This window comes from Mesoplodon mirus (assembly GCF_964341445.2).
Source record: "Mesoplodon mirus genome assembly, chromosome: 15".
Classification (NCBI taxonomy): Eukaryota; Metazoa; Chordata; class Mammalia; order Artiodactyla; family Ziphiidae; genus Mesoplodon; species Mesoplodon mirus.
Window position 1 is genome coordinate 64057101 of NC_138991.1, and position 16268 is coordinate 64073368.

Here is a 16268-nt window from a genome sequence, read left to right on the forward strand (position 1 = left end):
TTAGAACCGGATCACTTGGCCCTTTCTTTTCTTATCTCCTCCAAGTTCAAAATGCTTGCATCTCTTAATGGCCTGTATCCTCTTGGACCTGCAGTTGGGCTCAACACATTCAAGCCTCAGTACGATCTTCTTTGTAGTTTTAGCCTTCTTCCAGAAAATTGGTTTTGTTTGCGCACCGTAGCCACTCTGCTTCCGATCATAGAGCCTCTTTCCCTGGGCATACAGGGAATTTTTGCCCTTCTTATACTGGGTCACTTTGTGAGGCTGCTGCTTTCCACACTTCTTACAGAAAGTCCTTCGGGTTTTAGGTACATTGACCATCTTTGCAGTAGAGGGGTCTTCACAGTGAAAACTAGAAACCCGATGTCCGCATTCCTGCATTGTTCTCTTGAGTCAGTTTTTATAGTTTATATTGTTCCAACATGTTTTTATATATATATTTTTTTATCCCTCCCTTTTTTAATTCCCCCCACCCTTTCCCATCATCCCCCCTCCCCCCTCCCCCCACACTGTCACTATGGAGATTGTGTCCATGGAAACAGCCATTCCAACTTTTTGGGTCTTTCTTTCCTGTGGTGTCACCAGTTTGAGAGTGATGTAAGAACTTAGGAAGGAAGTGCTGACACGGCAGGCACGGGGGGTGGGGCGGGGTGGGGTGTGGCTGCACAGGAGGACCATTTCCATTCCATCACAAGGGTCCACCACCTTCTCATCTCCACAGTCTCACCTTGTGCTTGGGGCACCTCACCGAGAAGTTCTCCTCATGGAGCAAACAATCTGCATCAATGGCACACGGGTAATGATATCGGAAGGAGCAGCCTTTGTTGTAGCAGCCCAAGGTGGCGCCTGCCTCCTGGCAGTGGGAACATTTCATCTCTCTGGCTATTTCCAGCGCTTCCTGCAGGCCATAGAGCCTGCCACAGACCAGGTAGATTCCATTGGCCCAGAGAATACAACCCTCATGGACCCAAAATTCATTGCTGTCAAGAGGTAGTTCAGGGATTTGTAACTCCAACTCGGGGCCACCTTCTGAAGTGGTGGGCATGGAGGGCTTTGAGTCCAAAACAGTCTTTTCGCTGCTGCCCTCAGCGGTTGCCTTTTTACAAGGGATCCCCCTGGACAGGGAGCGGGGGCCTCCGCCACAGTCTTCCGAGCGGTGGCGCTGCTTGAACCTGGGGTGCGTGGCCAGGCTCCTCTGCTCCTTCTGCTGCCGCTGCTGCTCTTCCTCCTCCTCAGTGTCCGTCTTGGAGCCATTTGAAGCGCTTTTGTGCTGCACCTTAACTCTGCTCTGCACTTCCGTGGCCCTCTTAGGAGGCGGATTCTTGGGGAGAGTGGCTGAATAAGCTTGGGGATAAAAGGGTCCAAAGAGGTCGCCCATGTTCCGGTAACTGGCCCACTTGCCACACAGACAGCACACCAGGTGCCCCATAACAGAAGACTCTGTCACGACAGGTCCCTGCAACATAAAGGATGAAGCTGAGAGAACCTTGCTCTCAGTGCTGCTGGGTGGAGGGGTCAGGGACCTCTGACCCTTCCGACTCCTCACCAATTTGGTCTGTTCTTCTTCCTCAGCATTGATGATTGTATAAAGGGCTCCAAGTTCACATTTATTTACTACATGGATATAAGGGAAAAAAGACTTGTTCTTGGCATCAGTTTTATGCAGTGGCTGAGTGGCATACTTCAGCTTGATCTCAGGTTCTTGGGGCTCTACGATGGGAACTGCTTGTTTGGTTTTCCGCTTCCTTGGCTGCGCCCCAGGCTTCCTTCTCTCCCTCCTTTGCCTCTGCTTTTTTGGCTTTGGCTCTCCCTCTGCAGAACCTTCTGGTATTTGAGGGGGCTGAGGGGGTGGAGGTGGTGGCTGCTGTTGTTTCTTTTGCTTATTCACACTACCGATGGGTCTCCTCTTCTTCTTTCCTGATGGGAAATAACCCTTTGGGGGAAAACCCTCCTGTTTGGGGGAAATCATCACTGTATCGTTCTCTTTCTCTTCAGCCTTGGGGTTTGCCTCAGGAGCCAATGAGCCCGCTGGAGGTACATTCTTTGAGTCAGGAAAGATTAAAGGTGCTGTCCCGCCCACGGAACCATCTGGTCTCCCTTGGTTACTCCCAGGCTTCTATGAGGTGGCGGACGTCATGGCACCAGGGGGTTCCTTTCCAGCAGTGGCCGTGTCTGGGTGTGTCTTGGTCTTCACTTTGTCATCCCCACTGCCACGCCACTCCTCCGAAGACCGTGCAAGAGGCTTTTCTATGCTCAACTCCTGGTTTGTTGGACAGACTAGGTCAGACACCACCTCACCTTTTCTCTTCTCCATCTCGGCATCCTGAACAGCACCACTCCCGCCTTCGGGAGGGCCGCTCTTCAAAGACAGAATGTCATCGAGAGTAACTGCGTCTCCCCCAGCCTCCGCACTGTTCGAGGATGCACTCCTCCTAATGTTTGGGGATGTGATCTTCTGAATGATAGCTTCCAATTTCAACCCCCATCCTTTCCGTGGGGGCAGTATTTTGGTCTTAGCAGGACTTGTGAGGGTAACAGCAGGGCAGTTTCTACCATCCGGACTTGGAAGATCCTTGGAGGATTCTCTCTTAGGGATGGACTTGATCTCCTGGCTGTGAGAAAGATGGGCATAGGAATTGAAGGCTTTATCAGCACCTTCTTTTGATGGGTGAAGAAGGCGCCCTTTATCTTCAGCGTTACTGTTCTTCACATCTTGTGACTGTCTCTTACTGAGAATGGGAGAGATAAAAGAACGGACACGCCTCCTCATGATTAAGGGGTTTTGAGAAGAATGATCCTCTTGACCTGGAAGCCTTAGCATAACATTACTAGGTTTGGATGACTGTGTAGACTCAGCTAGCCCATGTCCGTCGGTCTCGTGGGGTGGTCCATACCTTTTCTGACTGGACATTCCTGGAGGACCGCTGCTTTTGGCTGGAGAAGTTTGCCGAGAAAGATCCCAACAAGATTCTTGTTGTAACTTCTGGGAGCCGTGCTTCAATTCGATGCCTTTGTTAGAAAGACCATCACTAGACATGAGGCAGCGCCCACCATCCTGACCGCTGGGGTCACAACATGTTTTTAGATAAAAAGTTACACATAATTGTCTCGTAATTTTTCACTCTCTATTTCTGTGAATAAACCTTCATTCTCAATCTTAATGCTCTGTATTTTATTTTCATCTCTCAGCTACACTTGCCAACAGGTTTTTAAAAATAATTAATAGCCTTGTATATTAAAAATAGCTCTTGAGGGACTTCCCTGGTGGTGCAGTGGTTAAGAACCACCTGCCAATGCAGGGGACATGGGTTCGATCCCTGCTCTGGGAGGATCCCACATGCCACGGAGCAACTAAGCCCGTGCACCACAACTACTGAGCCTGCACTCTAGAGCCTGCAAGCCACAACTACCGAGTCCGCGTGCCACAACTACTGAAACCCACATGCCTAGAGCCCGTGCTCCACAACAAGAGAAGCCTGCGCGCAGCAATGAAGACCCAACACAGCCAAAAATAAATTAATTAATTTTAAAAAATAGCTCTTGATTTTATTAATCAATTCTCTTTCTCTTAAAATAACTTCTGTTCTTAGCTTTCTAATTTCCTTCCTTCTACTTTCTTTTGGTTTATTTTATAGTTGTTTTTCTAGAATGTTGACAGGGATGTTCAACATATATACTATTTTGATTTTTCATGCTCATCAATTTTAAAAAAGTGAGGGACTTCCGTGGTGGTCCAGTGGCTAAGACTCCACACTCCCAATGCAGGGGGCCTGTGTTCGATCCCTGGTCAGGGAACTAGATCCCATATGCCACAACTAAAGATCCCGCATGCTGCAACTAAGACCTGGCACAGCCAAATAAATTAATAAATAAATAAATATTAAAATTTTTTTTAAAGTAATGTTATCAGTTTCTCTCCATGTATCAATATAACTTTGCATCCCAGAGATTTGATAAGATATATGCTCATTACTAGTCACCTCTAATAATCTGATTTTAATTTTGATTTAAAATTATTAAAGTTAAATTCTAAAAGTTAAAAGATTTAAAGGAGGGTATTTCAACTTCTACAGGGTTAGATTTTAAAAAATCAGCTTTACTGGAGCATAATTTACATACACTAACATTCACCATTTTTAACTAAACAAGTTGGTGAGTTTTGACAAATATATTTATTTAAGCATCACCATACTCATGCGATAAAACATTTTTGTCACACAAAATTTCTTATGCCCCTTTGCAGTAATTCCCTCCCTCAACCCCAGCCCCTGGCTGCCACTGATCTGCTTTTTGTCACTGTAAGTGTTTAGATATTTAAGAAACAACTTTATTGAGGTCTAATTGACATCCAATAACTGCACATTTAAAAAACATATTTTTAAATATTTTAAATATTTTTAAATATTTATTTATTTTGGCTGCGCTGGGTCTTAGTTGCACCATGAGGGATCTTCATTCCAGCATGTGGACTCTTAGTTGCAGCATGCAGACTTCTTAGTTGTGGCATGCATGTGGGATCTAGTTCCCTGATCAGTGATCGAACCCGGGCCCTCTGCATTGGGAGTGTGGAGTCTTACCCACTAGACCACCAGGGGAGTCCCAACTGCACATTTTTAAAGTGTACAATTCGATAAGTTTTGACATAAGTATACACCCATGAAACCATCACTGCAATTAAGATAATGACAATATCCATCACTTCCACATTTACCTTTCAATTATCTGAGTCGTCAGGATGTCCAGCCTTGTCTGAAGATTCTCTGCAAATTGCTCTTCAGGCTCCTACTCAGGTGAGCATCCCTGGGTTAGGGTGGGTTTGGGGGAGCCCCAGCTGTGGGCTAGACTCAAGATGTGGTGGAGTTAGCAGGTGAAAGGACCCAGAGCACCTCTAGGGGGCAGTGTTTCCTAAGGCCATTTTATTGCCTAATCATTTCCAGGTACTTGACAAAATACTGTTACATAAACTAGAACTTGTTAACTGTGCTGTTCAAACTCTCCATATCTTACTGAATTTTTTAAAAAATTGTCTACTTGATTTGTAAAATTCCAAGGAAGGTGTAAGAAAGCCTCCACAATGATTTTGTGAGTTTTCAACAGTTTAGCTGTGTGTGCTGATGTTCTGTTTTTTGTTTTTTGTTTTTTTGCAATACGCAGGCCTCTCACTGTTGTGGCCTCTCCCGTCATGGAACACAGGCTCCGGACGCGCAGGCTCAGCGGCCATGGCTCATGGGCCCAGCCGCTCCGCGGCATGTGGGATCTTCCCGGACCGGGGCACGAACCCGTGTCCCCTGCATCGGCAGGCGGACTCTCAACCACTGCGCCATCAGGGAAGCCCTGATGTTCTATTTTTTGAGAATACGATGGTTCATTATATGTTCTACACAGATTATACCTTTAATTAGTGTAAAAAAATTGGACTCTTTCTCCATTTGCTGCCTTTTGCTTTAGGTTCTATTTTTCTAGTATTAATACTGCCACCCCACCCTCTTGTGTCTTTATTTTTCTATTTCTTTACTCTATTTCTTTACTCTTTATTTGTCTTAGCTGTGTCCCTGTAAACCATATTTACCTGGATTTAGTGTGTCTTCTCATTATGAGAATCCTTGCTCTTTAACAGGGGAATTTAACTCATTTATATTTATAATGATCACCCACATGCTTGGTCTTATTTTGTGTTCTGATTAATACACTGATACACTATTTCCTTTTTTAATTCTTTCCTGCTTGGGCTGATCAGGTTTTCTTGTTTCTTTCCCCCCACCTCTAGTTTTCCCCTTTATTTTATGTTAATAGTTATCATTAACTATTAATAAAAATGTTTTAATCTATATTTTATCAAGAATTAAACATCTCTATCATGTCCCATTCTCTGAATCAGACAAGATCTTTGGCACATTTTATTTCCTCTGATTCACCGGGTGGTTTGTTGAAATAGTCTACAGAATTTGATTTCCAGATAATTAATTTTTTTTTTTTTTTTGGCTGCACTGGTGGCTTCTCTTGTTGCAGAGCACAGGCTCTAGGTGCGCAGGCTTCAGTAGGTGTAGCACACAAGCTCAGTAGTTGTGGCACACAGGCCCTAGAACGTGTGGGCTTCAGTAGTTGTGGCAGAGTGTGGGCTCAGTAGTTGAGGCACAGGGGCTTAGTTGCTCCATGGAATGTGGGATCTTCCTGGACCAGGGATCGAGCCCATGTCCCCTGCATTGGCAGGTGGATTCTTAACCACTGTGCCACCAGGAAAGTCCAAGATAATTAATTTTCTTCTTTAAACATATGTCTTTCCTGGGGACTTCCTTGGTGGTCCAGTGGTTAAGACTGTGTGCTTCCAATGCAGGGGGTGCAGGTTCAATCCCCGGTCAGGGAAATAAGGTACCACATGCCGTGTGGCAAAAAAAAAGTATATATATATATATATATATATATGTCTGTTCTATTTTAGAAATCCTTTCCAAACAATTGCATTTACTCCACAACCACCTTCAAACCATCATTTAGATAATTAATCTGTTTTGCTCATTTTGCATCACTGTCTCTCTTTTTAAAAAAAAATAAATTTATTTATTTATTTGGCTGCGATGGGTCTTAGTTGGGGCATGCAGGATCTTTCATTGCAGCACGCAGGTGTGTGGGCTTCTGTAGTTGCAGCACACAGGCTCTAGAGTGTGTGGGCTCAGTAGTTGTGGTACGTGGGCTTAGTTGCCCCACAGCATGTGGGATCTTAGCTCCCTGACCAGGGATCAAGCCGGTATCCCTTACATTGGAAGGCAGATTCTTAACCACTGGACCACCAGGGAAGTCCCTACATCACTGCCTCTTATGAGTTTATCTTCCCTCATCTTGAGTCCTTGAATCTTATCAGTTTGTCATTGACTGGAATTAAAAGCTTGGGTTTGGAAAGTAATCTCTGTCCTTTCACTTACCTGCTGTGTGACCAGGCAAATTTCTTAACCTCTCTGTGCCTTAGTTACCTCATTTAATAAAGGGAATAATAATAGAATCCACCTCCCAGAGTTGTGAAGAGTCAATGGAATAAGGCAATGAATGAATGGGTGAAGAACTGAAGGATGTGTGTTTCCTCCCTCCAATCTCTCAAGAAGTTCTCACCACTAATCCTTTCACTCCCTGTGCACACACTCTTTTTCTTTCTCTGTGGTCTGCTTCTCCCTCTCTGTTGACACTCTTCCCTTGGCCTGGAAAGTGGTTCAAGTCTCTCTCATGTTAAGAAAAAACTTTTGGAACTGCCCTGGTGGTCCAGTGGCTAAGACTCCATGCTCCCAATGCAGGGGGCCTGGGTTCGATCCGTGGTCAGGGAACTAGATCCCACATGCTGCAACTAAGAGTTCGCATGCCGCAACTAAGACCCGGCACAGCCAGATAGATACATAAATAAATATATTAAAAAAAATAAAAAACTTTTGCCATTGCTCTGTGTCCCTCTCTTGTTCCTTGACTCTCTTTTCTTTCATGTCTAATCTTCTAGAAACAGTGAAACAAGCCATGTCTACACCCCCTCACTTGCTACCAACCTGCTGGCATATGTCTTCCTACCAGCCCCTCCACTCAACGTGCCCTCAGTAAAGGTCACTGGTGAACACCATGCCTTGAGTTTCGTGCAGCAACATGGCAGGGTGGAGGCACAGGTTGACCCTGAGGAGTGCTGTCCAGTAGGGGTATTGACAAACTGGGGGCCAAATGCTTGGCTTGCAGTAGATAGCTCATAAATGTGTCCCCTGAATGGCTGTGTGATGTGAATGAGCATGAGATGGGGGCTGGGGAGGCTTCCTGGAGGAGGAGGCACCTCAGCTGAGTCTGCATGGGTGTGGGATGGAAAAGCATTCCAAGCAAAGGGAAGAACATGGGGAAAGTCCAGGAGGTGTGAGGCTGTAGAGAGTTCTGGAAGCCCCAAGTGGAGGTACATGTGGGCCTGTGCAGTATGTGGGGGGATCAGGGAGGGACTCTCAGCTGCACCTGCCCAGCCCTGCTCTGTTCCTGTAGCCCAAGCCCCTGTTGACTTCTCCCTATAGCTGTTCCCTCAACTTCCACACACTGTGCCTCAGTTTCCTTCTACTTCTCTGGCTGTCTCACTTAGACTCCCCTTAAGGTCTCCCTCCTCCCCAACTCTAGGTTGGGGTTCCCTGCCTCTGGATTCTTCCACCCGTCCCAGGTGTGCTCACCAACCCCCTTCCAGCTTCACACCCCACCTCCAGCTACACTCTGGGTACCTTCTCAAGTGGCCCAAGCACCATCTGTCCAGAACCCCCTCCTCACCTTTCCCTCCACATCTCTCCTTCCCTGGGACATCCTCCCATCCCCCATTTTCCCCCAGCAAACAGTTTCTCCACCCATTCTGGCTCCCAACCGCCAGGCAGGGCATCATCTGAGCCTCCTCCTTCTCCCACTTCCCCCACAACCAGTCCTGAGACTGTTTCCCACTTGGGCCTCCTGCCCCTTCTCCCTCCCCTTGTCTCATCCCATCAACCCCACCTTGGCTTAGCCCCCATGCCAGTGTTTCCAAACTGGGTTCCCAAGCACTCCCTCTGTGATTCTGTGTAAAAAGGTTCATGAGTCCCAAAAGGTTTGCAGGTTTCACAATCCCTCCCTGTTAGAATGGAAGTTCCTCCTCATGTCTAACTTAAGTCCCTCCCCCAAACTGCTCCAAGATACTGATTTGGAGACAAAGGGGGTTGTGAGAACTGAGTCTTGAGAATGGACCACAGCTGCTGGAGCAGGACCATCCCCTTCCCCTACCCCAGGCCACAGGCTGGAGATCCTCTGTCTGCTCCTAGGTTGTTTGACCTGTGAGACATGGCAGGCTGTTCCCTGTTCATCCCTGGCCTGTGCCTGTGCTGGGGACCTGTTCTTCTTTCGGTCTTTCCTGGGAGCTGGCTCTGAGCTGATGTGATCTTCCCCCAGCCCTAAAACGTAGGTTTACTATTCTCATTACCCAGATGAGAAAGGGAGGCATCTGGGTGCTGCTTCATGCCCAGGTGAATAGCAGAGCTTCAGTGTGCCCCACAGTGGTCCTGCTTGGACTCCCCCAGCAAGTGGCAGCAGGACATGGGTCCAGCACCTGTGGGTTTAGTTGAGGCTTCCAGCTAGCTTAAGCAGAGACAGAGCACAGAGAGGAAGCTGGGAAGTCTCAGGATGCAGCCTGACACTAAGTCTCCAGACAGTGGTACAGAGGCCTTGCTCACATGGGGGTCTGGGGACACCCTCCCTGTGACCACTCTGTCCAGGTTCTGGAGGAGGGACTCAACTGACCAGCGTGGGTCAGGTGTCCACTGGTGGCCCAGTGGTCGAAAAATTTTATTATTTCTTCATTATTTTAAAAGTTGAGATATAATTCACATACCATAAAATTCACCCTTTTAGGAGCACAATTCAGTGATTTTAGTATATTTACAAGGCTGTGCAATCATTACCACTAATTCCAGAAGGTTCTCATCATCCCCAAAAGGAACCCCACACCCATTAGCAGTCACTACCCACTCCCCCTCCCTCCAGCCCCAGGAGCCACTAATCTACTTCTTGTCTTTATGGATTTGCCTGTTTGGCATTTTTAAATAAAGGGAATTATATAATATGAGGTCCTTTTTGTCTAGCTTCTAGCATGTTTTCAGGGTTCATCCATGTTGTTCGGCTTGGATTCTTCCCACCACGTGCGTTAGTTTCGTAATTAAATCCTGCGCACACAGAGGAACAAAATCTCCCTTGGCAGAGTCACAGCACGGAGTACATCGCGGAAAGAGCGGGCAAACTGCGGCCGGAGCGGGAGGACGTGGGCTTCCAGGCTCGCAGAGCGCAGCCTATGCCCAGCGGCCGGCGGGAGGCCGGGATGCTGAACTTCACCGCCCAGGTGAGGCCCAACTTGGGCGTCACCACCGTGACAGCGAGAGCTAGCCGCCACTCCTCGCCGGCGCCCTGGTAACTCCACGAGAGGAGGCGGTGCGCATTTATTGAGTGCCTACTGTGTGCCAGGCGTTCTGGAAACCGCGGTGGCGGAGAGGGACAGAGGCGCTGGGAGTGGATGAGCGCGCGTAACGGGCGCTCGGAGGTCCCGGCTGGTGTTTTCAGTGTTGTGACTGCTCTGGCGCTGAGTGAGGTCTGTGAGGCGCGCACGCGGCGGGGAGGGGGCAGAGCGCAGACCTAGGCCGCCGCTCCCTGGGGAGCAGAGCCCGAGGCCCGGCCCACTGCTTGTGCGAAGGGAGGAGCTCCAGGGACCCTGCCCATCTAGCCCCGCCCCACTGGCCCCCACGCTACAGAGCGAAGGGCGGAGCCTTGGGGCGACCCGCCCCGGCGCTCGCCCCTCGCCGCGCCCAACAGGGCCGAGCAGGGGGCGGGGCCTAAGGGCGGCCCGCCCCGCGCCGCGCCGGGAGGAGGAGGAGCCGGCGACCGGCCCGCACTGCAGCGCCAGCGCGCGAGCGGACGGCCGTGGACCCAGAGCCGGGCCAGGGTGCCGAGCGGGCGTCGCGTAGGCAGACAGGCCGCGGCCGCCGCCAGATCTCCCTCCCGCGCCCAGCCATGCCGTGCACGGGCCCAGCCTGAGCCGAGGCCTCCGAGGCCGGGCAGGCTCGGGGCCTCGGGACCGGGCCGGGGCCATGCTTGCGCTGCCCTGACGATGCCGCCCGCCGCGCCCGCCCGCCTGGCGCTCGCCTTGGGCCTGGGCCTGTGGCTCGGGGCGCTGGCGGGGGTCCCCGGGCGCGGCTGCGGACCGTGCGCGCCCCCCTGCCTCTGCGGCCCGGCGCCCGGCGCCGCCTGCCGCGTCAACTGCTCCGGCCGAGGACTGCGGACGCTCGGGCCCGCGCTGCGCATCCCCGCGGACGCCACAGCGCTGTGAGTAACTCGCCGCCCGCGACGCGGGCCGGGCGGTTGCCATGGCGCCCGGCGGGCGCAGGGACTGGCGGCAGCCGAGGCCCGGCGGGGCGCGGGGCGCCTGCACCCTTCGGGGAGAGGCCGGCCGGGCAGGCCGCCGGCCTGGCGGGCCTCACAGGGCGTGGGCGCGTCCCCGGCCTCTAGAAGGGGAAATGGAGTGCGGGCCAGGCCTCTCCCAGGGCGAGGCTCCAGCGCAGTGAGGTCGGCCCGACTAAATAAGGAAAACCTGGGACCGGGGCCGGCTCCCAGCCCGCCTGGCCTCAGCCAGAGGGAAATAGGAAAATACCGGATTCTATGCAGGCGGAGACATCGCACCACCCGGTGGTGCTCCGCCAACGCCAGCTGACTGGGGGCCTGTAGCATCGTGCGGAGGCGGGGCGGGAAGGTCTCTGAAAAACACTTAAACGCTAATTAGAGACTAATAGGATGCGGCTTGGCCTGGGCGCATACCCAGCACTTGGGAGCCCAGGAGTAGGAAGCTAGAAGGTGGAGAGCTCTATCTGGGATGACAGGGAAGGCTCTCCGGAGGGGGTGGACAAGAATTTGATGGATGTGTAAGAATTGGCCTGTTACTTGAGGGGCAGGAAGGTGGGTTTAGGGGAAGGGAGGAGGGAACCATATGTGCAAAGGCCTGGAGGCTGGACTTGGTCGAACGTGGGTGTAGGGGTACACTTCCAGTGTGGCAACTGTGGGGGGAAGGGGTAGTGTGAGGGAGTGGGAGCAGGCTGGGTGGTGGGCTGGCGTCATGAAGGGCCTCATTTGTGCACTTTAGCGTTCTGATGTTATCCTGGGAACAGTAGGGGTGTAGCATGGCCATGAAGGGGTTTAAAACGCTGAAAAGCCATTGTCAGGTTTGTATCTTGGCAGAAATAATAACAGGCAGTCTTTATGGAGCGCTTGCCTCCAGCCCGGGTCTGTGCCAAGCTCTGGTTGTGAATTGTCACACATAACCCTCATCCTAACTCTCTGAGGTGAGGTACAGTGAAGATGACCATTTTACAGATGAGAAAACAGCCCAAAGGTGATGGTGATGTGATTTGTCCAAGCACAAGTAGCAAGTAACAGCCAGTACATGGCAGAGGCAGGGTTTGACTGTGAGGAGCTGAGGGTTGGATTGAAAGGGATTCAGGGGACTGAGATTTTCAGATGGTTGTCCCCAAAGATGGGGACAGGCTCAGGGCCTGCTTATCCATATCCTTCCGGCCCCATTTGGGTACTTCCAGACACCTAAGCCAGGACTCCATCACTCCCTGGCTGCATGCTGGAATCCTTTGGTGGGGGTTTAACATCCCCAGGCTTATTAAACCTGGGATTTGGTTTTGTAATGTTCCCTGGGTGACTCCAGTGTGTGGCCACCTTTTATCAGGGGGACCCTCATGGTCAGTGTTCAGACGAGTTTGGATGTTGGCAGGTGGGGCAGGGGTGGGTGCCTCTCCTGGATGGGTTCTCCTTGGGGCTTTGCTGGGGGTTGGGGCTGGGGGCAACCAGGTTCTCCAGGGGCAGCGGCTGGGAGCCATGGGACCACGCTGTCATCTTGCTCCCTGCCAGCTTAAGTGTTTGCCATCACAGCTGTCTCTGTGGAGGTGGGCTTCTGGCCTGCAGCCAGTGCCCACACAATCGTTTTGGATCCACCCCAATCCTTGTTTCTCAACGCTGTGAGTAAGGTTACATACGTCTCTCCTGGGCTGAGAGCTGCTGGGGGGCCAGGCCCCAGCTCCTGCTGGTTATTCCCGCTTCCTCATCACCTGGCGGCGTGCTGGCCTCCAGGAGCTGTCCAGGAAATAAACGGTACTGGTAGCTTGGCCAGGGGCCTGCAGCAGGGTGCAGGCTTCCAGGCATAGCAACGGAGCCTGAGCCTGTTGCCTTGCATGTGTCCCCTTAGGCTCTGGTCTTGGGTTTTGGAGGTCCAGGGAGCTGGTGGCCTGGCCTGAGCCAGCAGGATTCCCAGGGTTGCTGACCCTGCAGCATGTGATGATGGGACTCTGGGAGGAGGGGGATGGGGAATAGAGGAGACTTCAAGTTCTTGTTGACACTCTGAAGCTGCCTCTGGGAGATTTCCAGAGGACTGGGTGCAAAATGGTAAACTGGGCCCTTGGGTACAAATGTTAAGGCCCCCTCACCCCAGTCCCTCAGGCCACCATCTGTGCTCTGTGGGCTGCCCCAGCCATTCTGCCTGTCCACCCTGCAAACCCCCTCCTCAGGGAGCAGGAGATGGGTGAGCCTTCTCATCTCCAAGGGAGCAGGGCTGAGCTCAGAGATGCCAGGGAGCCTCCCGGGTGAGGGTGTGCGTGTCCAGGGGCCCCAGTACCCCTGCCTCCTGGGTGTCACCAGCAGCCTCCTCTAGCGGGCTCAGGCCTGGTGTCTCTGTCATCAGTGTCTCGCAGCCACCCCTCCATTTGAGACTCCTTGGCCAGCCTGAGGTGGGGCAGGACAGCTGTGTCCAGACTTGGGTGGGAGGACGGGCTGGCTCGTGGGGGATTTGGGGCCCCTGGGCCTCGGCATGCAGGATGGCCCAGGGTTCTGAGACCGTAGCCTTTCTTGGTTTAAGTGATGCTGCTGGGAGATGACAGCCTGAAAAAGATGACGTTACTCAGTAAAATGTTGTTGCTCTCCTATTTTTAAAGCTTTTATCCTGGAGAGTTTGAACATACATATTTGTGGGAGGAATAGTGTGATGAACCTCATGGACCCACTGCCCTGTGGCCTGGCCTGCCCGTCCACACCTCCACCCTACCCCAACCCATTTTGGAAGCAAATTCCAGCCATCCTACTTTTGATCTGTAAGCATTTTGGAATGTATGGTGACACCTCGATCACACCTAAAACAGTGCATAATTCCCCGATCACTTTGCATGTCCAGTGTGTTCAAATTTGTGGTTGTCTCAGTTTTTTTTTTTTTTTTTTGCGGTACGCGGGCCTCTCACCACCGTGGCCTCTCCCACTGCGGAGCACAGGCTCCGGACGCGCAGGCCCAGCGGCCATGGCCCACGGGCCCAGCCGCTCCACGGCATGCAGGATCCCCCCGGACCGGGGCACGAACCCGCGTCCCCCACATCGGCAGGCGGACTCCCAACCACTGTGCCACCAGGGAAGCCCTGTCTCAGTTTTTTTAGTAGATCGAATTAGGACCCAAATAAGGTCCACGCAGTGGCAGTGCAGTTAGTTGATGTCTTTTAAATCTCTGTGGATGTGTAGGCTTTCCTTCCATCTGTTTCCTCCTGTGCGATTTATTGAAGAAACCGGCTCCGACGGCACCCGGCTTTTGGATTGTGTCTCTGTGTGTCCCTCTGCCCTTGGTGTTCTTCCTGTACATTGATGGTCGGGTCCAGAGCTGTGTTGTATGGCGAGCCACATTTCAAGTGCTCGAGCCACAGAGCCAGCGGGCTACCATGTTGGACAGGATGGCATAGAGAGTTCTAGATGTGACAGCACTGCTCCAGGTGCTGTCAATTATTTTCAGGTGTGGTTGCTTTTGGCCGACAGCTTTTCAGGTGATGTGAGCTGCTAATTTTGGCCAGGGGCCCAAAGTGGGCCTCGTACTGTCTTGTGAATGTTTGGGTCTAGGACTAGGCTCAGAGCAGGGACTCGATAGGCACTTGGTTCGCTGATTAAAATATTGGGGCCTTAGGGTCTTCCATTGGCTGGGGGCACCCAGGGCCTCGCCCTTCCTTGCCTGTGCCCCTAAATAATAGGGGAGTCTCTGGGAGACTCAGCCCCTGGGGCCTGCACAGGACATGGGTGTGAGGGAAGGTGGACATCGGAGAGTAGACCCCTGGGCTTGACGTGGGCGTGGCATGTGTGTAACATGTTAGATTGCAGGTGTCATGCACGTGGCTGCTTTGAGGGCTGGCGGGGCAGCGGAGGGGCCTGTCTCTGGGCCCTCACCAGAGGGAGGGCCTGGCTGCTGTGTGCCTGGCCCTGTGCCAGGGGTCTTCAAGGCCCACGTCTCTGAGGCTTTTATGACAGCAGAGCCAGTGTTAAACCAAAAGACAGATGATGGGGAGGAGGCCGTTTTGGAGGGGCTCTCTGGAAGGATCCCCAGTGTAGGTAACATTGAAGCCAAGACTCAGTGCTCACGCAGGAGTCATGCAGGGGCTGGGAGAGAGCGTCCCAGATAGAGGGGACAGCCTGGTAGAGTCTCAGAGGTGCCAGGTGATGGAGGGGTGGGAGGTGGGGCCTCTATTGAGAGAGCAAGGGGGCAGCATTGAGGGACCCAGGAGAGAAGCATCATGATTGACATCTTCTAGAAAGAACACTAGCTGGGGCGTGGAGACAGTGGGTTTCAGGAGGCCCTGGGTGTCCTGCGTACCCAGCTGGTCTCTCCCTCACATTCCCTGAGCTGCATATGATAGCTGGCACTTGGAAATGCAGACTAAGTGCACATGTAACATTAGTTTTGTGGTAAGACAGAGACTGCAGATTTGTCTGAACTGTGGACAAGAGGGCACACCCTGCCTTCTGTATGAGGTCCCCTGGCAGGTCAGGCAGGTGAATGGGGAGGCTTCAGCTTCATCTGTGACACCTGGGGACATGAAGGGACCAACAACCAGAGCATTCCCAGTGCCAGTAACCCTCAGGAGCCAGGCAGTAGCTGGGAGCAGTGAGGACAGCCACCATCCAGGAGGGTGAACACACCTGCAAAACGACTGCAGGGTGGGGAAAACATGTGCAAACCATCTGTCTGATGAAGGACTTGTAGCTAGAATACATAAAAACCTTTATGACTCAATGCTAAAAAATGGGCAAAGGGGCTTCCCTGTTGGCGTAGTGGTTAAGAATCTGCCTGCCAATGCAGGGGACATGGGTTCGAGCCCTGGTCTGGGAAGATCCCACATGCTGCGGAGCAACTAAGCCCGTGAGCCACAACTACTGAGCTTGCGCATCTGGAGCCTGTGCTCTGCAACGGGAGAGGCCGCGACAGTGAGAGGCCCATGCACCGCGATGAAGAGTGGCCCCCGCTTGCCGCAACTGGAGAAAGCCCTTGCACAGAAACGAAGACCCAACACAGCCAAAAATAAATATAAATAAATAAATTAAAAAAAATAAAAATAAAAAATGGGCAAAGGATCTGAACAGATCAATCTCCAAAGGAGATACACAAATGACCAATAAGCACATGAAAAGATGCTCAGTGTCTAGCTTTCAGGGAAATGCAAATCAACATTACAGTGAGATACCATTTCACACCCACTGGGATGGCTGTCACCAAAAGACAGACAATAAGGAGTGTTGGTGAGAACGTGGAGAAATTGGAATCCTCGTGCACAGCTGGTGGGGATGTAGGATGGGGTGGCATTTTGGAGAAAAGTATGGCAGCTCTACAGAAGATTAAGCTAAGCGTAGAGTTAGCATAGGGCCCAGCCATTCTCCTCCCAGGTGTATGTACACCCAAGAGA

General features: G+C 51.8%; 3 protein-coding genes across 6 annotated transcripts in view; 1 reads left to right on the forward strand and 2 right to left on the reverse strand.

Annotated features, from left to right (window-relative positions):
* Positions 1-381, reverse strand: LOC309816954 (large ribosomal subunit protein eL42-like; the record flags this gene model as incomplete). The annotated part of the gene is made up of 1 exon (XM_082644789.1): positions 1-381. The coding sequence occupies one exon, from the start codon at positions 379-381 to the stop codon at positions 1-3; it is 381 nt and encodes a 126-aa protein (XP_082500915.1).
* A 236-nt stretch (positions 382-617) lies between these two features.
* On the reverse strand, positions 618-2452 carry LOC309817034 (transcription factor 20-like). Its single transcript, XM_082644944.1, has one exon. It carries the CDS (start codon positions 1967-1969, stop codon positions 710-712), a length of 1260 nt encoding a protein of 419 aa, XP_082501070.1. The 5' UTR covers positions 1970-2452; the 3' UTR covers positions 618-709.
* A 7929-nt stretch (positions 2453-10381) lies between these two features.
* PKD1 (polycystin 1, transient receptor potential channel interacting) overlaps positions 10382-16268 on the forward strand; it is a 48391-nt gene continuing 42504 nt past the window's right edge. For 2 of the 4 annotated variants that reach the window (XM_082645253.1, XM_082645255.1), the window contains exon 1: positions 10384-10833. In XM_082645253.1, coding sequence (XP_082501379.1) covers positions 10619-10833 — 215 coding nt within the window. In that variant the 5' untranslated portion in view covers positions 10384-10618. Of the gene's footprint in view, positions 10834-16268 lie in introns of all 4 variants that reach the window. The other 2 variants (XM_082645256.1, XM_082645254.1) reach the window with 2 other exon arrangements.

Bases quoted from the DNA above. Each gene is read 5' to 3' on its own strand.
- LOC309817034 (XM_082644944.1), bottom strand. From the start codon at position 1,969: ATGATTTCCCCCAAACAGGAGGGTTTTCCCCCAAAGGGTTATTTCCCA.